At 41.1% G+C, this 27,021-nt stretch overlaps 2 protein-coding genes across 4 annotated transcripts in view; both read left to right on the top strand.

Annotated features, from left to right (window-relative positions):
• The window catches only part of PKIB (cAMP-dependent protein kinase inhibitor beta), a 63,252-nt gene extending 55,567 nt beyond the window's left edge, over positions 1-7,685 (top strand). Inside the window, exons 2-3 of one of the 2 annotated variants that reach the window (XM_044425527.1) lie at positions 4,661-4,835; positions 5,716-7,685. In XM_044425527.1, coding sequence (XP_044281462.1) covers positions 4,688-4,835; positions 5,716-5,801 — 234 coding nt within the window. In that variant the 5' untranslated portion in view covers positions 4,661-4,687 and the 3' untranslated portion in view covers positions 5,802-7,685. Of the gene's footprint in view, positions 1-4,657; positions 4,836-5,715 lie in introns of both variants that reach the window. The other variant, XM_044425535.1, reaches the window with a different exon arrangement.
• Positions 7,686-8,008: 323 nt separating this feature from the next.
• On the top strand, positions 8,009-26,779 carry FABP7 (fatty acid binding protein 7). Of its 2 annotated transcripts, none has more exons than XM_044425506.1 (4): positions 8,009-9,415; positions 23,734-23,906; positions 24,853-24,954; positions 26,552-26,779. In XM_044425506.1, the coding sequence occupies exons 1-4, from the start codon at positions 9,313-9,315 to the stop codon at positions 26,600-26,602; spliced, it is 429 nt and encodes a 142-aa protein (XP_044281441.1). In that variant the 5' UTR covers positions 8,009-9,312; the 3' UTR covers positions 26,603-26,779. The 2 variants fall into 2 exon arrangements, with proteins under 2 accessions (XP_044281441.1, XP_044281448.1); XM_044425513.1 differs by lacking the exon at positions 8,009-9,415 and adding an exon at positions 22,091-22,163.
• Positions 26,780-27,021: the final 242 nt, after the last annotated feature.

Raw genomic sequence — 27,021 nt, 5'->3', positions numbered from 1 at the left:
CCAGTTGCATTTTTATCAGTCCGTTCCCACCAGCAGTGTTTGTGAGACAGAAGGAGAGGGTGGGGTTGACAATGTATGTCAAACTTCTCCAAGCAGGGGAAGAGAGGGGGGTGCCCTGAGATTAAAACCTTTAGCGAAGAACTCTCCAGCCCAGCCCTCTATGAACAATTTTGGGTCCTGAGATTTCGAGTGCTTCCAGACAGATGAATTCTTGTTTTACCAATGAAAAGGTTCTGTTAGATGTCCGGTGGTAAGAAAAAAGACAGAAGAGGGAGTGGGAAAATGTGGCATAGTTACAAGGGCTATCCAGTGTTGACTGGGCTTCCGGGGCAAGTTAGTAAATGAGGCAGGATGACTGCACAAGAACAACCTCAGCCCAAACACCTTGTAAGCTGAAAATTTCAGTAAGCTGGAAATGAATTTGCTTGCTGTTGCAGTTCAGACAACATAACCCACACTCAAGTGCTCACTGAGGAATTGGGTTGCTGTTGAAGTATGAGTTACTGTGTTGTCTGAACCCAGATAATCCATGGTGAATCACCCACAGTTCACAACCAAACAAAAGGCATGTGTCCTCTATGGGTTGCTTGTGAGTAACAGGGCATGTCTCTTTACCGCAGCACAATAGCCTATGGGTCAACAACAGCCCTTGGTTCAACAGCAATCCACACTCTCAGGCCTCTCAGACATTGCTTGTTTTGCTTATTGCCTGAACCCAGTCAGTGCCTGATACTTTTATTCAGCTGAGGAAATACGTAGTATCCTTGCCCCAGTGCTAATGACATTGCACTAGTTAAACCAGTAACATAACTGCAAAGTTGATTTGCAAAGCTCAGTGGTGAATTACTGGGTTTTTCCCCTGTTGCAGTAGTCACATGGTGCATGCATTGGTTTTCATCAGTGCAGTGCTGCTGCTCACACTGGGTCATGATTGCACACTGCTCAGATAGTGCCAAAAATTCTGGAAAAGAAACAGCAATCCAGTCCTCCTTATTATATCCGTGCCATAATTCAACCTGTGTTTTGAGCCACTGTGGGATCAAAAAGAAATGGTAACCCAAATGTGGATGTGGACAGTTTACTGGAAATGCTGGCCTTGCTACTCTGCACTTGGAAAATACATATTTTAGCTCCTGGAAAGTTTGAGAACTCAAACAGCTGACAGTGAATTCTTAAGCATTTATCTTTATGACTCACAGCTTGACAGAAAATCCCCCTTTTTAATGATCCTGTTCTGAAAATCCTTGCAGTGGTGTCTGTATGTGCCAACATGTTAAAATTCCAAAGACAAATAAAAAGCATGCATTTATATTGATGACAACTTAACCAATATATTATTTTGAGGATTTATTAATGCTTTAATTGACAAGCTATTAAAGATTGTCCAGTTGTGCCCAAGTTCATCAGTACTATGATTGTGTGAAATTATTACCACCTTTTAAAATGGCAGTGAAAATTGTGTGAGCCAAATAAAACTGATTTTCCTGATAAAAGGTACAGGAATGAAACAAGAACTCCTTCACTGCAAGCAGACCATAACCACAAGCTAACAGAATCAAGAAAATATTATATACAAATTACATGTGTAATATATAAATAAAATTATATGTTATATTCATAATTGCATGCTGTAGTAGTTAAGTCAAATCTTATGTCAGAAAATTGTAACACATTTAGTTTAGTTTATGTTTTTAATTTGCTTTGATTTATTGCAATCCCCATTTTTTAAAAAATGGGAAAATAGAAGAAAAATATGTTACTATGACACCAGCTTACAAATATTAATAACTTTATAGCAAAGAAAGATCCTGAATGGAGTTATGCTAGTTCCTGTTCCTATTTACTGCCCATCAGCTCCTTTCTCCCATGAGAATGTAGAGTGCTTAGAATAGTGATGCAATATTTACCATTTCTATCTTTATTTTGCCTTTATTTTCAACTGCTAAAGTGCCACTGTTCCACAGGGCTATTGACTCAAGTTTTTTCCCATTACTTAGTAATCTTACTTTTAACATAGTGATTGATTAGACCAGTTGAAATCAACAGTAATCATAATCCACATCTTGATTGCCTTTTCCGGAAATAGGTTTCAGGTGCTGACTGACTGCTTGCTGGATTAGGTTGGTTGTCAAAGCTGTCAGCTCTGTACCGGTCCCCTCTTGGGAGGGGGTGAATCGAATTCAGGACTCCTTTCTACCTCACACCCACTCCCATTTCATCACTGAAGATGTTGAAGCCCAGCTAGAGTGACCTACAAATCAATCAGTGTGGTTTCTTTATCCAAGTGATATTTAATTAAGATAGGATATTGTATACCAGAATAGTGCATGCAATAATGGCTTGGATCCCAACTTTCCTGATGTGAATGGCTCAAGGACTTTCCCACCACATGCCTAACCAGGAATGAATCCACTCCTGGGGGTTGGAGGACTCTTGGGATTAGGATGGGACATGGTGTGTGTGTGCTTGTGTTGAAAGAGAGCAGAGAGTTGGCAAATTTGTCCCCTGATTTTTGTGAGGCACAAGCAACCTAAGAGCCAGACCAATACATGGTTGAGGAAATCTTTTATTTCTTCTAATAGTGAACTCCTGTGAGCAAAAAGCCTTCAAGTCTGTCCTGGGGCCATGGAGAAACAAGAGGAAACTAGTCGTATCCTTGGGGGAACAAAAAATATTTTTAAATGAAAACCCAAATTATACTCCTTTCCTTGTATGGATGTGGTCTGCCTTCAGCTCTGATATCTACTGCTGCCACCAGGAATTCAATTCCAATCCTATTAATTAACCTTCCAGAGTATTATGCCACAGCTGTAAGGCTCCTTCATTGAACTGTGTGGTCATGAGGATGAGACTCTAGTATACCCAACAGCCTATGATGCTGAATTTAACACTAATCAAAATAAAATTTATCTGTACAATAAACAATGGTTTCAAGATGTTCAATAACTTCTTTTTTGGTAAATAAAACAATGTATAGTAATAATGTCTGACTGAGATATTTCATTCTTTGTCTTCATAAACACTCCTCACACAGAGATCCTCCTTTCCCTTCTGCACTCAGGTCTCTGTCAGCTTTTCTCTCCCACCCTTGACAATATTAGGTTTGGATGCTCCCTAGTCACTAATAAGTGTTCTAAGTATTCTACTTCCTTCCTTTCCTTTTGACTCTTAAATGCTTTTCACAGCACTACATTGGATCCTAATGAGAAGGCTGCCTCTGCTGACAACCCACAACTGCTGACAGATCACACTTGACTATAACTGCTTGACAGACCACAACTCTCTTGTAACTCTCTCTGACCACAACCCTGACAAACCGCTCTTTGCACACTTCCAGGCTCTGCTCACATACACTCAGTCACCAACTAATCATCTCACTCATGCATCCCCCTCTTACCCCACACCTGGTCTCTGAATCTTACAAACATTTAAAGGAAGACAGTTGAATAGCACTTTAAATCATTACACCAAGGAATACAAAAAGCAAACACCAAACCAGTGAAGATTACACACAATCAGTAGCCACAGGATATGAAAACAGGGCCAGAGACAGTGATGGGGCTATTGTAATTCTCTCCTTGGAGACAATGGCTGGCTGGAACCTGGTGCAAAGTTAACCCTTTTAGGAGGTGGGATTGCTGCAGTATTTTATTGATGGTGCTAGACATGGCTCCTTATTAGAACACCATTCAGGACTGAACATTCTCATCAAGGGAATGCCTCTAGTTTTAAATCCAAAAGAAAACATTCATTACTGATCAGCACATAATGAACGGGTCCCTCATTTATGTCAATTAAACAATGAGGATGGTTCTTTGTGGTCAGACAATCATGGAATGGCAGCTGTCTGGCCTTCCTGCTTTTCATGGCCATCTCAAATAGTAGCTCAAGTGTTTCATCACCTGTTTAGCCATTTAGATCATTTTTTGCCTTTGTGTGTATGCCTGTGTGCGTATACATAAAGCACATAATACTTTACCTTCACACTTCCATCAGAATAGGATCTAGTCCACACTATTTGTATCACAGTAAATCTGTTAATCTTGAGAATGCAGCTAAGGAACATAAAACCTGTTGTGCCAATTCCGGTATGTCAAGTGCCCGCAGCTGGCAAGCTACTTGATCTCAGTGACATACATTTGAAACAAAGCATCCTTTTTGCATCTCTTTCAAATTGTGGAAAGGTTTTGTTTCCGTATGAAAATAATACATGAAATATTCCTCTGAGATACACTCAGATTGTCAGCATTCTTCCTACTGATTTGTGTAAAAATCCCACAAAATGCACAGAAAGAAGCTGTTCACACAAAAATGTCAATTCTCAGGAAGTCTCTGGGTGCGTCTCTTTCTATTATTCATTCATGCAGAAAATCATATATTATGCCTACTTAATCTTGGTGGTTGCAATACCAACAGAAACTAAAGCACAAAATAAAAAATGTACAGTGAATAGATTCTTGGGATAAAGTTTCAGCAGTGGTTCATTGAAACCTCTGACATTTACCAAGAAACGACTGGTTCGGTGCTTCCTTCAGCCGATTGACATTTTGGCTTTTAAAAGACCAACTGCCTTGCTCTGTTGAAAAGCAGGTTTGCTTTGTGTTCTGACACCAGACTTCAGAAGCTGAGAATCTTCCTTGTATTCTGTGGTTTTCAGTAGATGTTGCTATGAAGAAAGAAGCCAGAGATGACTGAGGTGGAGCCCGTGGTCACGGATTTTGCAGCATCAGGAAGGGCAGGCCGCCGAAATGCCTTACCGGATATTCTGGGTTCTTCTGCTGGGGCTGGAACATCGGACCTGCCACACAAATTAGCAGAGCTTTCTGTGTCAAAAGGTGATGACTTGCAAATATTTGAGAATGAGGCATTGTGCATCCTTGATAACTAAGGGCTTTATCATTTAGCCACTTTGAGAAATTGTATTTGAAGAGCGATATATAAAAAAATTCCTAGTGACTCTTAAAATTGTATTTGAAGCCAACACTCAACATTTGTTTAATTTGTATCTTTGTGACAGCAGTAAAAAAGAACATATTACCTTTGATGGATCACATGATATAATCACTGTTTGTTCGTTGTTCTCCTGAGTGGTTCTGTAGTGTACATTGGATAATGGAAGTGATACTATTATCCAAAGCTTATTATAGAACTTCACAAATTGTTGGAATTCTGAGCAGTGCAAGATATGTAAACTCAAAATTCTGAAAATAATAAGCTCAGGCGATAATTTTATTTCTGTATCATCCAATAACCAAAGTTCTCTGGGCAGTTTACAGCAATTGATCAGCATATCTACAATGATAAAAATTCAAAAACAAATAACATATACATTCTAATATAAAACAGTTTATTTTCATTTTTATACCACCCAATAGCCAAGGCTCTCTGGACAGTTAACAAAACATGAAACAAAATCATTTCAATAAAAACTAGATCTGTTAAAACAGCTGATATGACACATCACATGCCATTAAATGCCTATGAGTAGAGGGTGTTTTTAACCTGATGCCTAAAAGGAGACAATACTGAAACCAAGCAGGCCTCAGTGAGGAAATAATTTCATAATTCGGGGGCCACAACTGAGAAGCCCCCCTCCTTGTTGCCACCTTCGAGGCCTCCCTTAGAGGTGGCAATCAGAAGATACAGAATGTAGTATTTTGATTAACTATTCAGCATAAATCTAATACGTTGTTTCTTATGTACACATTTCTTTAGATGAAGGAGCTGAAGGTGGAGGAACACCATCATCTGACACCACAATGGGAAATCAAGGAACAGAAGGAAAGGGTGTAGATTCCTAATGTTAATGAAATGTTTACTTTTTGGTGATGACGAATAGATATGATTCCCTGTGTGTACAGGACTCTGACTTATTCAATGCTTTTAGCTGGGTGACATGAATAAGGGGCTATTGAATGTTTTCAGTGGTATTACCTAATCAGTCAGATAATAAGTTTTATATCAACCTCAGACCATAGCTACAGAATGCATGTAAAGCTGCAGACTTGTTTTCAGCCTTGTAACAAAATTAGCTCGACCGTGTCCATTTGGATAACATAAATAATCCAGTGCAACAAATGCACTGCAGTTTAATTAATCGCTTGAGGCTTCACAGATAATAAATATAAATCCTCTGATCCTGAGGTGGACATACACTATAGCAGCAAAATGTGCATAGGTTTTTTCTTGGGGCATAGCAGCTTGGTGAGAGGTGCCCTGAAAGAATGGGTGTGTCTAAAAGGACAAAAGTTGCACAATGGTAGAGCACTGATGGAGTTGGAGATAGCCTCTCACCACAACACATTCTTTGTGTTGAGAGCTTGGCCTGGCCTACCATTAAGCAGAGTAAAAGTTGTTGCTCTGGCAGATGACATCTGTGAAGTGATCAACAGACCCCTGCAGCTGTTCCCTTCTTTTGGAGGACAGGAGCTGCATGTTCCCCACAGCCTATCTGCAGCGGCTGAACTAGCTTGCTTCTCTCAGGTGAGGTGGAGGATGCTGTTCCCATCACCTTTGTGGCAGTTAGATTGACTGGCTAGTCCTGTCAGCTTCTCAGGTAGCAAAGTGTCTTGGACAGGCCTTGGTTAAGAGGTTCATGATAACCCCCCACACCAGCAGGAACCCTCAATTCTAAAAATGTATCTGACTTCTAGAAGCTCCCCAAGGCCTTGGGCACAGATCCTCAATGTATATATCCTACCGCATCTTCACAAAATGTTTCAGGCATGGAGGTACAACAAGGACATCACTGGCACAATGTGGTAGGCATGAATGATTCCCATACAGTCACATGCCACAGAAAAAGCAAAATGGCAGATGCACACTTTTACATCAAGGAAGTAGTGAAGGCTGAATTCTGGGTATGTGGCCCTCCTTGAAATGGAGAAAAGATCCCCTAGATCCCCCATGACAGCTTCACATGCATTGTGTTATTGCAACAGCCCTACTTTTTGGATTTGAGAATAACATTTTTTTTGTTCATGGCTATATAAGACCCAATATATTTCTAACACAGCACAGTGTTTGATCTTGAAAGCAAATGGAATGGAAGGTCATCTGTCTATAACCTCATGAGGCCCTTTTGAAGTTGGAAAGTACAGAGAAAAAATGAAAAATGTTATTTCCTCACGCCTTCAAAATGTCAAGATGCGCTGAGATCACCTAAGACTTTAAAATCCCTTTGAGTGCATTGTGTGTCCCCACTTTCTTAAATCTGCCTTCCGTGGTCTCAACATTTTCATGCGTTCTTAACTTTTGGAGGTAAACTTGTGGTATTTGTAACTGATTTAAAATTTTAAGTTCAGCATGAAAAATTGAATTGGCTATCATTTTTTGGTCTTATAGTAGCTTTTTGCAACCAGGTACCCTCCAGATACATTGGATTACAAATCCCATAATTCTCAACTGGCATACTGTCTAGGAATATGGGGGTTGTAGTAGCTGTACCCTCAACATACCTGAACAGGTTGGAATCAGCTGGCTATTGTGTCTTTCACCAATTTTTAACAAATACAGGAAACAAGTTTTTCATTTGAGGTGGGTTTAAGTTTATCAGCTCATAACTGAATCTGATAAAATCATGATTGTTAAAGCATTTTCCCTATATATTTTGCCAGTACCAAAGGATTGATTCATGTTTTATAATACAAACTGTATTATTTAAAATAAACTATATATATTATTTGTATGATGATTCCATGACCCAGTTATGTAAGTTCTTGCATCAAGAATAATGGGTTGCATCCATACTAGAGTAGACCCACTGAAATTGATGGAATTTAATTCATGAGTGACTTATTCCATGGATTTTTAGGATCTATTCTAAGTATTGTAGAAACCTTGTGATGTAGTGGTTAGAGTGTGGGACTGGGAACCTGGGAAAAACCCGGGAACCTGGGAAATCTGGGTTCCAATCCCTATTCAGCCAGAAGCTCACTGGGTGACTTTAGGCTAGCCATAAACTCTCAGCATAACCTACCTACTTGGTGTCCTGCAGCAGCAGGGGTTTGGACCCGATGACCTTCATGGCCCCTTCCAACTCTACTATTCTATGATTCTATACCTCACAGGGTTGTTGTAAGGATGAAATGGAGAGTGCGAGCTTGTAAACCACCTTGTATTACTTGTAAGAGGAATAAAGGTGGTGTGTATATGTATTGTAATAATAATATTACAAAGCTTGGCTCCAGCTATATCTATCTGTCCAGAAAGACAGACAGACTGATTGATCTAGATAGATATCGGTGCGCAGCAACAACTGTATCAGCCAGAACTCCCTGGTTTTGTTCAGCCTCAGAAGTTGGCTTAAGGAACCACAGTTGCAAAATATGATGGACTGGGCAATTGTGCCAGAAATGACCACCCCTGTTACACATCAGGAGCATCACAAAAACCCATTACACAGTACCCAAACTGGTGAGATCTACCCCATCATTCTCTGTTCAGTGAACTTTGAACCTTGAACAGAATGTCTACACTGGCTAAGTAGTGACGGCACATGGTTGGCATGTTGTGTGTGGAGCTGGCTGAAGCTGGGGGTCAGACTAGATTGCCCAGGAGGATCCTCCTTACTCACTCTGTTTCTATGCTTGTTATGATGGGTCAGAATGTTCCTGCTTGTCACGCCAGGCCACTGGTCCTCAGCCCTGCCATACTCTGTCAGCCATCACCTGATACCAGGATTGCATCGCATCACGCAGCTCCCACTCACCGCCTGCCTTTGCTGCCCAGCCGTGCCCTACAGAGGTGCTTCCTCTTTCAGCACACAGGCGATGCATTCAGTCGCTGGCATTCACCACCACAGCTCTGACAATCCATACCAAAAAACTGCTAAGAGTGTCTTCTCTTTCATTGTTGCTGTTTTAAATAGGTGTGTGTTTGTAAGACACAAAAAGATTAAGGTCTTTGGCTGTCCTTATGGTCTTTGGCTGTCCTAGATAATACTTATCATTCAGCTGCAAAGGTCCCATTTCGTTCAAAGTACTTAGAATGAATCCCATGTAATTTAATCTGATGATGTGGAAATGAGTGACTGTTTTTATGTATTTTCTAGGGCAAACTGTTATGAACTGGAGCATATAAATATGGAGTCTTAATACTGTTGGATATAGTCTTGCATCATTATTTCCTGGTTTCCATCATTCCATAATGTCTTACTGATCCAAGAAATAGTGAAGAGCTGCAGAGAACAGCTGGATTTTATATTTTCACGAGTGAGAGATCACTCCTACTTTGCTCCGTCATCACTACAACCCTTGGACAGTCCTTGGTGCAACCAGAAACACGCTCAGGCCACGCAAGGACCTCATCTGAATGGCTTGCAGCCTTCTCCCCACTTCCATCATCAGTCTGCATGTAGCGAGCCTCCATGGATGCCACCCACTTTTTGGTTTACTGTTGCAGCACCTTGATAAAAGTACGTAATACAGATTTTTGGAATTGGCCTTGCAGCCAGTGTGGTCACTCTTGCATTGCTCAGTGAAACCAGGAGGTGGCACTATGCTTCCATTTGCTGTGAGTCAGCCTGTAATGCCAGTCTCTTTCAAGGCTTAGGCTGAAATGAATGGAGCTTGTGCTAGCTGAGGTTTTGGGCGAGCGAATCCTGCAATGGATAGGGGCCTGTTGAGACTCCTTAACTGCCACAGTGCTGGTTAATGTACGTAGCCCATTCCCATGGTGGAATAAACATGTAGAGAAATGCACTCCACTGATTTTTCTACTGTGGGGAAGCCAATCCAGGAGGAGATAACACAGGTGTCATAACACAGAATATGCATACATGTACACATGGAACAGCTCTTGGATGTCTTCTAGACAATTTTCGCAGCCCACCTTAAAGCTCTGGTCTAACTCATTTCTTTGTTGCTGAAAATTCTACTTCACAACCAATTGTTCCTTACAGTATTTTACAGAAAATAAGAATAATCTGAATAAGTTTAACACTAGAGATAAAAAGGCTCATCCATTCCAAATCTGATTTGGCATGTTTGGACATTAAAACAATGCCAGTAGTTACCAGCATGAAGCAGTGTGGGCCTGTGTTTTCACCCCAGAAGGAATCCTCATGCATTCAGTGGGGTAGGCAAGATGCAGCACTCACGGTCTTCCTTGTGTCCGCTATGTTTGGTTGCCCCCTGCCTTCAACTTCCAGGCCTCAGCAGCTGTGCAAGGTGTCCCATTTTCCTAACCATAACCCTAGCTCCTAGCTTGAGATTTCCCCTGCAGTAATTCCAGGCCATTCTATAGCACGGAAAGTGACGGAAGTGCCAAAGTGGATGTCTCTGGCTCTCCCTTTCGAACGCACATCCTCTGTGACCTTTCTAGAGCATTTGCAGATGCCAGAAGCAGGACGAGAGAGCATGGTTTTGCATCTGCATGCGCAGCCTTAACTCTCTTCTTAAATCTCACCCAAGAAGGAAGTCCCATGCATTCAGTGGGACAGGCCAGATGCTGCACTCACAGTCTTCCTCGTGTCTGCAGTGTGTCCCGTTCTCCAAAACGTAACCCTACAATGAGATTTTCCCTGCAATAATTCCAGGTCATTCTACAGAATGGAAAGCAACAGAAGTGCAAAAGTGCATGTATCAGGTTCTCCCTCCATCCCCTCTCTAGAGCATTTGGAGGTCCCGGAAGCAGGACGAGAGGGGAGGCTTTCTCATCTCGATCCTTCTCCCTAGATCTATGGTAAATCTTGCCCAATACAGATTTCCCATACATTCAGTAGAGCAGGAAAGGTGTGGCACTCACCATCTTCTTTGGATGTGCTGTTTGGCTGCCCTCTGCTGTTCATTACATGGCCTCAGGTGCTCTGCAAAGAACCTCAGTTTCCACAATCTAAACCTAGCCTGAGATTGTACCTGCAGTAATTCCAGGACATGCTAGAGCATGGAAAGTGACAGAAGTGGGAAAAATGGATGTAACTGGCTCTCCCTTGCGATTGCTCAACCTCCATGCCCATTCTTGGTCACAGAAGCTGTAGGAGGGGGCACGAATTGGCATATGCAGTCTTGGCCAGAACTCCTTGTAAATATGGCAAACTACAAAATTCCTGTTCATTCAGGGGAAAAGCCCAAATGCAGGACTCAAAACACTAACTCCAACCCATCTGTTAACTGCAATCCTAATTCAGCCATGCAATAGCCACACATCAAGCTGCATTTTCAAAATTCCTAATTTGAGCTGATTGCTTTTCATTCATGGTTTCTGGCCACTCTGAACATGTTCCAAGACTTGGTTTATGTTCCAAGACTTGGCCCTAGATTGCAAACCCCTAACCCTAACCTGGTGGTTAATAATAGCCCTAATTCGGTTGCTCAATACCCACACCTCAAATTGGTTTTAATGACTCAGAATTGAACTGATTTTCTTCACTCCTCATGGAATCAGGTCATCTGAAATATTTTCAAGCCATTCTTTGTCAAGGGGTGTCTAGTTTTCAAAAGCCTAACCCTAAGCCGGATGCTAACCGCAACACTAATTTAGCCTTGAAATACCCATACATCAAGGTGGATTTTTAAAGTCCCACTTTGAGGGGGATTTTTCTTCACTGCTCATGGTTTCTTGCAACACCAAAAGGGTTCCAAGCGTCTGTTTGTCCCTGGAAAGCCTGGTTTTCAAAACCCTAACCCTAGCCTGAATGCTAACAGTAGCCTCCTATTTCACCATACACTATGCACACCTCAAGCTGAATGCTCAAAATTCCTCATTTGACCTGATTTTTGTTTACTACTCACATAAGCAGACCACTCTGAACATGTGTGAAACTGAGGAAACCACTCTGAAACTGACCACTCTGAAACTGAGGAAAGCCTCGGTTTTTCCATGGAGAACTTAGTTTTCAAAACCCCAACCCTAACCCGGATCTTAAGTGTAACCCTAATTTCGTCTACCTCAAGGTGGATTTTCAAAACTCATTTCAGCCGGTTTTTCTTTACCTCTCAGATAATCAGGCCTCTCTGAATACTTGCCTAGAATTTGTTTTACCATGGAGAGCTTGTTTTCAAAATCCAAAACCTAACCCAGTTCTTATTTGGCCATGCAATAGCTACACCAAAAGGTGGATTTCCAAAATTCCTCATTTGAGGGGATCATTTTAACTGCTTATGGTTTCTGGCCACTCAGAAAGCACCCCAAGAATCCGTTGGTCCATGGAGAGCCTGGTTTTCAAAACAATAATCCTAAAGTGGATGCTAACCATACCCTACTGTGCCCATACATCGAGGTGAAATTTCAAAATTCCTAATTTGAGCTGCTTTCCCCACCCCCCACTACTCATGATTTCTGCCCACTTGGAAAACATTCCCAGCATCTGTTTGTCCCAGGGGAACCTACTTCTCAAAACCTGAACCCTAACCCGCATGGCAACCCTAACCCTAATTTTGCCATTGATTACACTGGTCTACAAGGAGAAAGCCTTGGAAATGAAAATGGCAAAATTTTACCAGAATTGGGTCAGTAATAAAGGAAAATTAAGTCCTGAGTATTGGCTCAAGTTTCCAAGATACAGCTTCAGGTCAAAATTGCATCAAAATAGTTCAAAATTACAAGGGGGTCATGAAATTATGCTCCTTAACTTTTCTGCAAAATGTGATATAGCAATGAGAATGTTGCCACACCATTCATTATAAATTTATCTTTTCATTGATACCAATAACATAACTTTCCATTCATTTATTGGTTTTTCATGTAACATTTTCATGCATTTTGTATGAAAAACAGACAAGCTCTAACATCAGATTAAACGACAAGGTTCTATCTTTATTCAGTATCTAAACTGAACTTTTTGGCTTTTCTCTTTTGAACTGCACTAGTATCATCTCTAGAGAGATTCCAGCAGTAATCAGCAAGCATGGACAGACTCCATTTCCCTTGGCATCTTTTCTCCATGCCTGCGATATCCTGGTGGAATCTCTCCCCATGCTCATCACTCACTGCCCCACAGTTCAAAGGGAAATGGTCTAAATGCGAGTATAAGAAGTGAATTTTCAGTGACATGTTTGCACCAAGTGCTTTATAGGACCTTGAGATCCCTTTTGCAATTGGGGGAATCATGCAAAAATAGCAGTTGCTACTATGATTGGTGGGTTCCCCCCACACCATGGGGAGTGCAAAAGGCACGGACTTTTTCTTCTTGTTTAGCCAATGATGCAGATAAGTTGCACAAGTAATGCAACAATAATGAGGGGGCCAACTCTTGTCCTGATCCTGTTTTGCATCCAAAATATAGGTGGTACGTCTTTTTTACCCCTGCCGTCATACTGCACTTTTGAGATGCAAATGTAACCTTGCCACAAATGTAGCAGAAGTTATCTGTGCTGTTTACACAGTTTTGAAGCATCTCGGCTTCTGAGGGAAAATATCACGCTCTTGTTCCTTGGAAATGTTAGGCAATGACACTTTCACACAGATGTAACTGTATGATGTGTAGTTTGACCAAGACAAATGTACCTTGCAATAAAAAACAATAAATTACAGTTAGGAAACAATCTTTAGTATCAAAGAGAAGTTAAATTTATATACTTCCATATGGTACCATTTTCATTGTTCTATGTACTTTGTCAAGAAGTTACGAGGCACCATGATGATCAGACACCTCCCTCCCTTGTAGGCTAATATACTCACCTGTGTATAAATCTTTACTGTGAAATACCTTGACAATTTTAGCCAACCAGCACCTTTATCTAATTTATCTAATCAAAATATGTAAGAATTAACAAATGTTAGCAAATATCTCAGAGGTCGATAATTTCCCAAAATTTGTAGACCACTGCTACCCATACATCAAGGTGGATTCTCAAAACTCATTTGGGCTGCTTTTTTTTCACTGCTCATAGTTTCTGGCCACTCGAAAAGTGTTCCCAGCCTCTGATTGTCCCTGGGGAGGCTAGTTTCAAGCAGCCAAACCCTAACCTGGATGCTAACCATACCCTACTATGCCCAATAAATACCCATACATCGAGGTGGATTTTCAAAATTCCTCATTTGAACTGCTTTTTCTTCACTGCTCATGGTTTCTGGCCACTTGGAAAGCATTTGAAGCATCTGTTTGTCCCTGGGGAGCCTAGCTTTCAAAACCATAACCCCAACCCGGCTCTGAACAAGAACTCTAATTTGGGCATACACTAGCCCCACATCAAGGTGGCTTTTCAAAATTCTTCATTTGAGCCGCTTTTCCTTCATTGCTTATGGTTTCTGGCCACTCCGAGAGTGTTACAAGCATCTGTGTGTACCCAGGGAACCTAGTTCTCAAAAGCCAAACCCTAACCCAGATGGTAACCCTAACCCTAATTTTGCCTTTAGTAACCCATACATCGAGGTGGATTTTCAAAGTTCCAATTTGACCTGCTTTTTACTGCTCATTGTTTCTGGCCACTCCATGAGCATTCCAAACTTCTGTTTGTCCCTGGCGAGTATAGTTCTCAAAACCCAGCCCTAACCCAGATGCTAACTGTAAACCTAATGTGCCCATGAAATACCCATACATCAAGGTGGATTTTCAAAATTCCTCATCTGAGATGAGATTTCTTCATTACTCATGGTTTCTGGCCACTCTAAATGCGTCCCAAGCATCCATTTCTCCCTGGGGAGCCTAGCTTTAAAAACCCTAACACAGCTCTTAACAATTACCCTAATTTGGCCATATATAGCCCACCTCAGGGTGGATTTTCAAATTCCTCATTTGAACTGATTGCACAGCCAGATCATCACTTACTGGGAAGACTTTACAAAGTGTTATTACATGATGACAGTGAAAGTCATCAAGATAAGAAACCATGACAATCTGGAAGCAGAATCTTGGTAAAGAAATGCCATCTGGTCAGTGGGAAGGTCTTTGGAAGAAAAGTATTAAATTCACTGCTAGTGAAGCATTAAGAGAATATGTTTTATCAGTGTTGTATTACTCCAAAAGATATTGGGAAAATAGATAAGAATTGTAACATGTTGGAAATGTAACTGGGTAGACAGGACCGTCTATCAGATGTGGTGGAATTAGAAATTAAGGCAAAAAATCTGGAAATTGATACATGCAGAAAATCTTTAAAATTAAGTTTCCTATGAGTCCCAAGAACAAGCTTTTGAATATCGTGCCAGAGACCCTTCAAAAATATGCCAGAGTTACTTAAGTATATGACAATGGCAGCAAGAATCACAAGAGCTTCAAAATGGAAATCATTGGAGCCCCCAAACATTGAAGAATGGAGAAATAGATTAACTCAAAACACAATGATGGCAAACCCAACTAATTATGTAAATAGAAGAACATGAGAGGAATTTAATGGCAAATGGAAATTTTATTGTGTTTGGCATGGTTAAGGGAAGTTCATGTTTAGCATGATTAAGGGAGTTTGGGAGGGGAAAAGGAAAGCATTAGAGTTTGAACTGGTTAGAAAATCTGTTGATCTATAGAATAATGATTTTTTTTGTCTTTTTTGCAAACTTTTTGCAAATAGATAATGGGAAGATATGAGAGAATTCGTTCTGGGAACTGCAGTATATGGGCTGTGTTTGTTTGTAATTCTCTTAGCAGCTTTGTTTTCTTTGTTCACTTTAGTTTGTTCTGTCTATCTTGATTTTTTCTCTGTTATATATTTTTCTTCTATGTAATAGTAATTAATAAAAATTAATTTTAAAAAGTCTGATTCACCTTGTCAACAGGAAGACTGACAGCTGTCAAACCTTCATGGTCCTGTAAAAGCAGCAGCTTCAAGTTTTACACAAACACAGGCAGCCTTAGCAGAGGGTACAGAAGTCACAATTAGACCACAATCCAATGCACGTTTATATAGAAGAATCATGACCTGAGAATTCCCTAAATTATTTTCTTCCTCTTCTAGGCTTGTTGACAGCAGCTCACCTATAAACCAAAGCTCATTCTTTTTTGTGGAGCACCTTATCTTTATGAGCAAATTCAAGATGTTATTGTCTAGTCTTTCATGGCCATGGAATTTCACCAGATCCATGGAATTTCACCCAGTCAGATACTTAAACAGATTTGGAGTGGGCCATAGGTTTGGAAGCTTCTCAGACTGACATATTAAGATAGAGTTTGGAAGTTCATTTATGCTCACTTATAGGGTGGCCACTTGGCATTAGTATAAATGGGAACAAAAACACACACATAAGTTTGAGTGCTAGTTCTTACTTTAAGTCACATCACTTGCAAATTTAAATACAGCTATTATAATTTAAGTCAGGGGTCCTCAAACATTTTCAGCATGGGGCCAGTTGAAAGGCAGTGGAGACAGGCACAGGCTGGTGAGGTGGGGGTGCCTGGGGGTGCGGGCCAGTGAGGCGGCGGCAGACACACGCGAGGCAGCGACGGGTGTGCACAGCAGTGGCTTGCTCACTTGGAGATCTTCCAGTGAGTCCAAAACCATCTCCGAGTGAGCAAGCCACCACCTCCCCACCCACGCAGCAAGGCAGCGGCGAGCGTGTGTGCGCAAGGCAGGCGGCAACGGGCGCGGGAAATCCAAAACCTCTCAGGTGGGTCAGATAAATGGGCATGGTGGGCCAGATCCAGCCCGCGGGCCAGAGTTTGAGGACACATGATTTAAACCATCGTACCATAATGAGGAAGTCAGTGACAAAGTGATCTCATTCCACTGTCGAGCTGCTAATCTTGATGGGCCACTTCCAAGTCCCCACTCTCCTTTATGGTTCTTGTTCTTTAACCTGGATTTGAACTGGAGAGCCCTTCAAATAGAGGACAGTCCTCTTTGAAATAGGACACATGCCACTCTCTGAAAAAGCTGCTTAATTAGTGCTATTGATCCATGTGTCTTTCACTGACTATCTCATGATGCTTTCTCATATGTTGCCCCAAACTGTTTCCAGGAAACTTAGTTCTTTTTCTACCCTCTTCTTGAAGGATTACACAATCCATGATCCACAATCTTTCTATCTGAGCCAGAGAAAGCTTGAGGGTAGCAAGTGGGCTTCTCTCTCACTCAGTAGAGTCTGTTCAAGGAGGTGGAATTGGCTGATTCAAGGTTACCTACTGAAGTTTCTCAGGCAGCATGTGGAATCTCCCTGCCTGGTAAAAGGAGGAAGGGTTTTTGGGGCAGGGGAGGCAGTTGCAACAGGAACTCCTTGACCAAGTCATTTGGTGGCAGGAGAAACAAGCAGTCCAATAGCAAGGTCTCAGGCATGCCCTCTATCTAGCTCTCAAGTAGCAAGGGCCACCATGAGGGTTGAGTCAGAAAACGAGGGCCAGAGGGGAAATTGCAGTTTGGAGTCAACTCTTCACACCAGCAGATACTTGTCCCTTAACTTTAGGAGGCTATTTAGAGTTCATACTCTTGTGTAAGCAGTTTCAATAAAAGTATTTCACTTCAAAGGTTTCATTTTGAGTTTGGTACACAATGAAAAGAGGGAAGGGTCCAGCTGAAAACAAACAGTACTGATCCACTGGGCTTCAGCTTCCCTTCTGGAGCATGAGGTTTGAACTACTGGCCCCTTTTCACTTCTGCAGGAGTGGGAGATTTATTAGGATGATCCACCCCAGGAGATGGATAGATCCAGAGGACTTCCAGAGGGCTCTTGAGAATTTCCCAGTTGATATGGTAGGTGCTCCTGTTGAAGCCCAGGTCTCCTTATAGAATAAGGAAATGACCTGGGTGGTTGACACAGTCACACCTAAGCATCCTCTCTTTCTGGAAGAGCCCAGACAGCACTTTGGTATACACCAGAATGAAGGTCAATGAAGGAGGACTAGAGAGCAAGTGGAGGAAATATCACAATGAGTCTGACCAAACACAACTTAGAGCTCATTACTGTACCTAAACCATTGCAATAAAGTTGGCAAAATGTCAGTATTTCACCACCTGTATTGGTTCCTCACACTGCTGCCCAGTTGAACTGTTCCGGGTAGTCCAGAGGCCTCCTACAATCTCATTCTCCAAATGAGAGCCTGGGCCCTTTGGTGGCTCTCTGTGACAAATTTGCTGAGCACTGGAAAGGAAAAATTGCCCAGATCCACCATGATCCACAGTTATAATACAGCTCAGTCTCAAGATGTGTCCAGTGCAGCACTCTTTGGTCCTTTAATGGATGAGTTTCAGTTGCTGGGACTCAAGGATGCAGACAAGGTACTTCACTCTGTCCATCCTACCACTTGTTCACTTGACCCTTGGCCCATTGTGGCTTATTGAAAGATCTATAGAGGCTGTTTGTTCCTGGGTCCAGGAGGCTGTCAACACCTCTTTAAGAGAGGGAGTGGTCCCAGCATCCTTGAAAGAGGCTGTGATAAGGCCACTCCTAAAACAGCCAAACCTGGATTTGGTCATCAACGATTGTTAGGTACCAAGCTACCGTTTTTGGGCATTAGGGCAGATGGTGGCTGGGCGGCTCCAGGCACTCTTGGTTGAAATGGATTTTCTAGATCCCTTTCAATTGGGTTTCAAGCCAGGGTTTGGGATGAAGGCTGCCTTGGTCACCCTCCTTTGTCACCTTTGCCAGGAGAGAGACAGGGGGAGTGCGACCTTAATGATTCTCAGCAGACTTTGATGCCATTTGTCATGGTGTCCTTCTGGACAGGCTGGCTGGGATGGGCTGGCTGACCATGTTCAGAAGGTGGTGCTGGGAGATAGTTGCTTTGCCCCATGGCACAACTGCAGGGCTCTGTATTATCCCCTATGCTAACATGTACATGAAGCCCCTGGGAGAGGTCATCAGGGGGTTTGGGCTGACGTGCCAGCAGTATGCTGATGATACTCAGCTCTGCCTCTCATTCACATCTGATCTAGGTGAGGCACTCTCTGCCCTAACTTGGTACCTGAACTCAGTAATGGACTGGATGAGGGTCAATAAACTGAGATAAACAATAAACCATTAAATTGTGGGTGGGCTGCTGCTCTGGCAGGCTGGAGAGCCATTACCCTGTCCTAAATGGGGTCACACTCCCCCTGAAGGACAGGGTCTGCAGCTTGGGGGTGCTCCTGGACCAGGACTATCACTTGAGGCCCAGATGGTCTCAGAGGCCAGGGGCACCTTCCTTCAGCTGCAGCAATTATGTCAACTTCACCCCTACTTGAAGAGATAGAGCCTGGCCACAATCACACATCATCATCATCATCATCATCATCATCATCATCATCATCATCATTATTACATTTCTATGCCGCCCCTTGCCGAAGCCTCGGGGTGGCTTACAACACAATAAGATACATTGAAATACAATAGAACATAATAAATTACCACTAAATACAAAATACAAAAAATACACTGAGATACAATAATATAAAATTAAAATTAACAGTATAAAATAAGTAAATAAAGAATATAGGAGGAGAAAAGAGAAGGAAGAAGAAGTTGCCCTGGCCAGATCATATATTTTAACAATTAAAATGAGGTTTAAATAAAAAGGTCTTTACCTGGCGCCGAAAAACCAGTAACGACGGTGCCAGGCGGACCTCTTTGGGGAGTGAATTCCATAGGTTGGGCGCCACCGCAGAGAAAGCCCTCCTCCGGGTACTTACTCTCCTAATTTCTTTCATGGAGGGTTCCCGGAGAAGGGACATGCACTGATAGCATCCAGGTTAGATTACTGCAATGTGCTTTAGGTGGGGCAGTCATTGAAGACAGTTTGGCAAATTCATCTAGTCCAAATTCAGGTCATGTGGTTGGTGGCAGGTGTTAACACGCAAGTTCATATAACACCGGTTTTGTAGAAATTGCTCTAGTTACTAGCTGTAGCCCAGGCCCAATTTAAAGTGCATGTTTTGACATATAAATCCCTAAATGGCTTAGGATCTGGCTACATGAAGGACCATCTGCTCCCATATATACCTATCCACCCTTTAGTATTTGGGCAAGAGGCCCTTCTTGGTGGCTGCCCCTTGTCTAGATCAAGATCCCCAAAGAAATTTGCCTGGTGGCAACCTTGTTTTAATTTCAATGCCAGGTGAAGCTGTTCCTTTTCTCTGAATATTTTCAAGGAGAATCTTACATTTATTATTGCTTATTGGTATAACTTATTGATATAAAAATGTGATTTTATTGGTTGGTTTATATGATTTATTGGTTTCGGTTTTATTGCTGTTTTTAGTATTTTATTGTAAACTGCCTAGATAATCCATCTGGATTAGTGGGTGTCATACAAACAAACAAACAAACACACAATCACGTATGTACCTGGGTAGAAGGCAGAATGGGAGGTATAGCCTGGGCTGTTGGGAAATGACATAAACCATGTCATTGAGCTTTTTTCTGGTCTTGTGGCTACAGCACTTCTCTCTTTGTAGGTCTGCTACTTTTCCTGTTCCCCATCTAAAACAATGACTGTTTCCTCTGGTTTCCCAAGGTTAAAGAGCAGTTTTGTCAGTCCAGCGAAAGTGCAATTAGTAAGTGAGGAAAAAGTTAAGAGCACTATCATTAGTTCAGCAAAAGGGCAGTCCAAAATTGGGGTCTTATGAGGACACTTTAGCACAAGAGTTGCATCCAAGAAGTCGCAAAGCCAAGGCACCAAGTCTGTAAGGTACTAGAAGCTAAAAGAAGGATGATGTTCCAGCAGCTTAGAGGTGTCAGCTGAAGGTCTAAATGGCCAGGTTTCCCAGCAGACACCCAGGCAAGTGTTTAGCCTAACTTAGGGCCTTCCTACTTTTGAGGAGTCCTTGCTCTTGACTAGACCTTGACTTTAAAACATTCTGGTTGATTGGGACTTGAAGCACATGCTTTGCCTTTGAGTAGCCCGTATCTACACATTCTGGCACTGCTGCTCAGTGTGGATTGGATAGTCCTTTGAGAAGAAGACAATTGACCATTCTTTCTGTAAAGTGGACTTGGACCAGATAGTCCTTCAAACAGGAGATGCTTCTGAATAGAGGGTTATCCTTTGTAAAGCAGAGCATCTGGCCACCTAGGTCATTCATAGTGGTTTTCTATTTAGCTGTCTGGTGTGGAGTTTAAGAGCTGGGGGAAGATGTTGATTTTTGTTTGTTGGGGGGGGGGCTATACTATAAAAACCAAAATAAATAAGAGTATGCAAATACCAGTAAGTGCATCATTTCAATGTTCTTGCAGTAAGCCATATCACAGAGTACCACAGTTTCCCTCTCTCTGCTATGAGATCAGTAATCTTAAAATACAATATACAACATACACGGCAGCTGCTTTCTAGATCTCTTGAGTCCTTTGGCTACTTGAAGAGGCTACTAAATACTCAATTTAGTAACACAAATATAATGCTATAAAGAATATATTTGCATGAGCAGGAGATGCCATTTAATGTAGACTTGCCAAACTGCCTGCCTGCTGCATATTGAACACTGTCAGTTTTAACACGTCGCAAACCTATGGATATGTTCGAGTTTCCAATTGCAAGTTTAAATGTATTGCATGCACAGCACTATGCAGCATTTTTGCAACTAGGATTGAATTAAAGAAAATGCCTTGCTTTCTTCCTCAACAGTCTCCATTTTGTCTGGAAGGGTGCCTCCATATATGGGGTCTCCATAAGCAAGATCCAGTGTTTTAATGCTCTCCCTATTTCACTTCTGTTAGGGGGTGGTGGAGGATATTCATAAATGCTTTTCTGCACTTTTCTATTCTCATGTTTAGGGGATAAAGGCCTAACAATTGGGTTGATTCTGGTTTTTGCTTCTAACAAGGAGAATAAGGGAGCAACATCTTTTTAAAATTGTTACTAGTGTAGAGTTTCCACGGAAATGAATCTGAATGCCTTATTGTATGGCTCTCCTTTTGAAGCTGCAGTGGCCCTTGCCAAGTTTTCAAACAGAACTTAAAAGCCCCTCACACGTTTTCGCATTCCCCTCACTCACAAAAAGGCCTGTCTGTCTCCCTCCTCTACATTTCCCAGGCTGAATAGGATGACTAGTCCAACCAGCTCTGCAGACACAGTGGCCTGATCCAATCGTCAGAAAGAAAATCTGCCCCCTCCCACCCTCGCCTCAGAGGAGCAATGGGAAGTGTTGGGAGGAGTCAGCCATTTAATTTGGGGTTTGCATGCCTCTTCTCCCAGTGAAGAAGGGGCTGAGCTCAGAGAAAGTCCAGGATTGTAACACAGGACTGGAAATAGTAACAGCTACTCTCACACGAGCTTCTCTTTAGCTGCTTGTCTCATCCAACACTTAAGATGGTTGATGCGTTTTGTGCTACCTGGAAGTTGATTGACAGCCAGAACTTTGATGAGTACATGAAGGCACTAGGTATGTAGAAGGAGCTGCAGTGGAAAGTTATTCTGACAGTGGCAGAATTTTCAATGGCAATTTTGACCATTTTTCTTTAGCACAATGTTAATAGTCAGACAGGTGGGGATTTTGGAGGAACTAATTTGATTGAAAACAAACAAACCCAAAACCAATGTTATGATTTTAAGACATGTGAATTAGTTCATATCAGTCTAAATTACAGTGTACAAGATAGTTAAGCCAAATTGATGGCTTCTAAATGGATGTTGATTCAGAGCCTAAATATGCTTGCAAAGAAGCAAGTTTCATGAAAACCTTTGTGACTTAGGACACAATCATATTCATATTTAGGCAGAAAGAAATCCATCAGTTTCCATAGTTCCTTAGCCAATAGTACTAGCTGGGAAACATTGGGAGTTGTAGGGATTTTTTCTGCCTAAACTTGCATAGGATTGCACCCTAAATTAGAACAAAGTTTTGACCTTAAGTGTGCTTGCTTGAAATTGAAGTTAATATAAACCAAATGAACTTGCCTCAAACTACATATATTTGGATTGGGATATAAATGTACTTAGCATTAAACTGATAGTGTTCTTTAAATGTTTTAAACCTCTAAAAAACTTCTCAGAAATCATAGCCTAATAATATAATCTTAAAACCACTTTCCTCAAAATGTCATTGAAAATAAATGGACTGGAAATAAATTAAAAGACTCTCATTTTAAATGTGATCATTCCTGAATTACAATACCAAATCTAGAACAATATGACAGAAATAATTTGCATAATGACTGAGTTTTGTGAGTTTAAAAGGAAAGTCACTGAGGAAAGTGCCTTGCTCAAGTTTGTACAGCTTTACTATTTATGAGAAATAAATGACACCTGTTTTGATAACATAGGCTGGTACAAGTCTGGGTGGAACAGAGAAATATGTGCTCAATGTTTGCAAAGAGGTAGCTGTCAGCACAGATGCTGGGCCCAGAGTCCTTTAGCCTCATTGTTTCAATCTGGCTAGTTCAACAGTATTGGAAGAGGGAGAATCTTCATGTCAATAGAAAAAGCAAACACTGAGCTGAAAGGTGGGTAATTCATGCCGCTTTATCTTTGACTGTTTACTTGCATCGAAGTCCTGCTGAGTTCTAGTGGTTTGCTCCCATGCAATTGAGCATAGGAGTGCAGCCTTAAAATGCCTATCATTTTATCATGATTCCAGGTTTGATCCAGATGTATGATGGATCAACTGAGTTCCTCAGACCCTGAAAAGCTTTTCCTGCTGAATGGAGTGAGCGCTGGTGTGGGTAGTGGGGATGCTGAGAAATCAAGTGGAGGATGCTTATTCTTGCGAAAGTCAGATCCTGGATCCAACTTCTGGTGTTAGTACTGTGTGCAGTGATGATTTTGTTAGCTCTTGAATATACCAAGGGAGCACCCCTCCAAGAGGGGGATGTAAATAAGATAAAGAAGTGAAATAAATGTTTCTTAGGTGAAAAGGTATTTGGTAGACAGGATTTTCTCCTTTCTTTTAAACTTGGAAACCCAATATATCAAATAATCCAGGTATATTCCTTTAATTAAAAACAAATGCTTAGGAGTCGGCTTTGCTACCCGCCAAGTGGGAAATGTAACCAAACCAACAGTGATCATCAGCCAAGAGGGAGAAATATATGTCATCAGGACCCAGAGCACCTTCAAAAACACAGAAATCAAATTCAAGCTGGGAGAGGAATTTGATGAAACTACTGCAGATGATAGGAACTGCAGGGTAAGCAAGGAAAAGCTCATGTGCTTTTTATTTAGCTTTAAGCTGAACACTTCAGTGTTGATAGGAAGGAAAAAGAATATGATTGCATCTGAAGCTGTTTTAAACAAAAGAATATGGTTGCACTAAGCTTTTATAAACAGAAGAAATAACTTTACACATACAAGCAATGAAGGAGAATGTTGTAATGATATGACTTGCAATTTAACTTATGACACCACCTATTTGGAAGGCGATTCAAACCAATAGGACTTCGTTCTAACTTAAAGCATTTAGGACAGGGATATTAACCTGTGATAATACACTGACATCATCTTCTCCAAGGCCTCAGAGTACCCACACCATCACCCCTTCTGTATGATAGAAGCCACTGGCCATATGAGGTGGGCATGGTGCACTCAAATAACACCCATAGACCCATTATGTCCCTTTCCGTTTCTGGAGAAGTCCAGAATCTGCTAGATAATAGTGGGTCATGTTTCTGCCCTGACCACAGCCCATATGACAAAACTGCAGCTTCATATTTAGGCACATTAATGAAGGATTTCCATCAAAGATAGAATCCAATTCAGTGAAATAGGTAAAGGGCCTTTACATCAGGTCAAATATTTGGATAAAATAAACAATTTTATGAATTATAAATACATATTGGGTTATATCCAGTATTAATCTACTGTAAGTCCCATTCATTCAAAGGGATTTATTCTAAGTAGGTGTAACACTGCATACAACTCATTTGTGCAAGGTTATTTTATCTAACTACAAACAAAAGAATATATTTAGCTTTTACATTTGCTTCAGTTCTTTGAAATGCAGTTTGTCTGAAACTAAGTTAGTTCATACTTCTACTCATAATCAAGGGATTCGAAAGCATTGCATTTTGCTCAATTATCTGTGTAATTATGATGATAATCGTGCATTCATTTGGGTGTGTGTTTTATGCCCACAGTCAGTGGTGACCATGGATGGAGATAAATTAGTTCATGTACAGAAATGGGATGGCAAGGAAACAAGCTTTGTTAGAGAAATTAAAGATGGTAAAATGGTCATGGTAAGTAGAAAAAGTTTCTTGAGGCTGTATATGTGCATGACTCAAGCATGCTGAGAGCACTTTTTTCTGAAATGAGCAGTTAAACTGTCTAAAGAGTATTTTTAGCAGGGGAACAATTCTACTGTTCCTAATAAAGCATAGAGATAGTGATTTTAACGAGTTACAAATATTTATGTAACAACATATATGTATAATAAATGCTGATGATGGTCATTTTAATTAATTGCGGTTACATGCCATTTTCTCTGACTTATGACTATGCATGGATGCCCTCCAACATGCTCCATCCTTGACAGCCCTATTCAACTCTTGTTAACTCAGGGTTGTGGCTTCCTTTATGAAATTGACCTGTTTCAACCACATTAATGCTACCTTGCTTGGGAACTTGCTTTTTCTTGTAGCAAATCCATATTTTCAGAAAATCTGTAGGTACAAAATCAGTGGGGTTTTTGCACATCAAATGATTGTGATTTCTCAACATACATCCCTTAGGGCACAATCCAGTGAGGTTGCCTACAACTTTCCAAATTTGGATTATCATGGGCATTCTATGCAGGATAGAAGGAATGTAAGCAACAATGTTTGTCTCTATGCCCTTCTGCTCTGCAAAGCAGTTTAGTTGTCTAACTGCAGGACTTCCAAGTGGCAGACAGGAGGGTGAAGCACTACCAGGAAGAGTCATAGCTTGGGAGTACTGATATCCTCCCCTTCCTGCCCTCTAAACCTCTTCTCTGAGGTCACTCCAAATACTTTAGAGATGTAGCCAATGTGGCTCTTTCCACAATGGCAATGAGGGGAGCAGAGAACTCTGAGCACAGATCTCCAGCGCCAAAGTCAGAGCTATTGTCCAACCCTGGAGCTGGAAATCAGAAGAATACTATGGTCCTTCAGATGCCTGTCTGGCACCAATAGGATCACTCTGCCCTTCTCTCTCGCATTTTGTTCCCTACCTTATATCAAAGCCAACACCTTCAGCTGTTCATAGATTTTTCTGCATTGTTTCCTAGCCATTAATACATGTTTCTTTACTAGAACATATCATGCAACTCACTGATGAAATGTGTTGAAATAAGGTCATACTGCAGAAAAGTGCACTACACTGATGGTGCATTTTTATAAGGTAGAAGGTAACTATAGCTAGATATTCACCTGCCACCTTACTAATATTTTAAAAGCATGTAAGGAACAATCAGAATTCACATTGCTGGCATGAAGGCACAGAAACCAAATTGCAAATTCAAGATCACACTGCCAGTGATTAATCTCCTACAACTGTTGTGAAAATGCTATATCTAACTTTATAACTTATGACTGCTTCACAGTTTTGGGATGCTAGATATGAACTTGCCAATTAGTTTTATGCTGTTAACACTGAGGATTGTTGAGTAGGCTATACACGGTAAATATGGAGTGCTCTTTAAGCTGATGTTCACTATGTTGGCCATCTTTGCTTATTGGTACATTATTGCAGAAATCTGGTAGCAAGTCCCAAATTGCTTAGTGAAATTTAAATTCTGCAACAATTGCTTGCTGAAAATCACAAAATGCATAGAGGAGGTATTCATCCTAATTGATCAGTTTCTCATTAACTTTGCAGACTCTCACCTTTGGTGATATTGTTGCTGTTCGCCAGTATGAAAAAGCATAAAATTTGTCGGTGTCCTGTCTGAATTTTTAATACTACTGAATGAAATGAAGAACAGTCCTAAGTTGACCATCTCTGAAATGAACTTTGCTGACAAAGAAGGAATCCAAGTGCTAGTTTGTTTTTTAACTGTATACCATCAAGTTGGCACACACTTGCTTTGTAAATTGCCACAAGTAAAACTGCAATACAACTCTGAAACACTTGCCTATCTTCTTAAGAGTTTGCCAATAACACTGTACATTTTATAACATTCTAACTAAACTGCAATCAAGGTATTGTTATGGCTTAATAGTAATGGTGTGGTGATTCAGTGAAAACAGATTATATACAATACACCTTTTACTCAATATTTAGTCACAGCAAGGAAGAAATGACATGTTATCCATCCTTCCCTTACTTTTCTCTTGCATATGTACACA

This window comes from Varanus komodoensis, unplaced genomic scaffold (assembly GCF_004798865.1).
Source record: "Varanus komodoensis strain SLA01 unplaced genomic scaffold, ASM479886v1 scaffold1, whole genome shotgun sequence".
Taxonomy (NCBI): Eukaryota; Metazoa; Chordata; class Lepidosauria; order Squamata; family Varanidae; genus Varanus; species Varanus komodoensis.
Note: the sequence above shows the minus strand (reverse complement) of the source record. Positions and strands in the feature narration are given on the sequence as shown.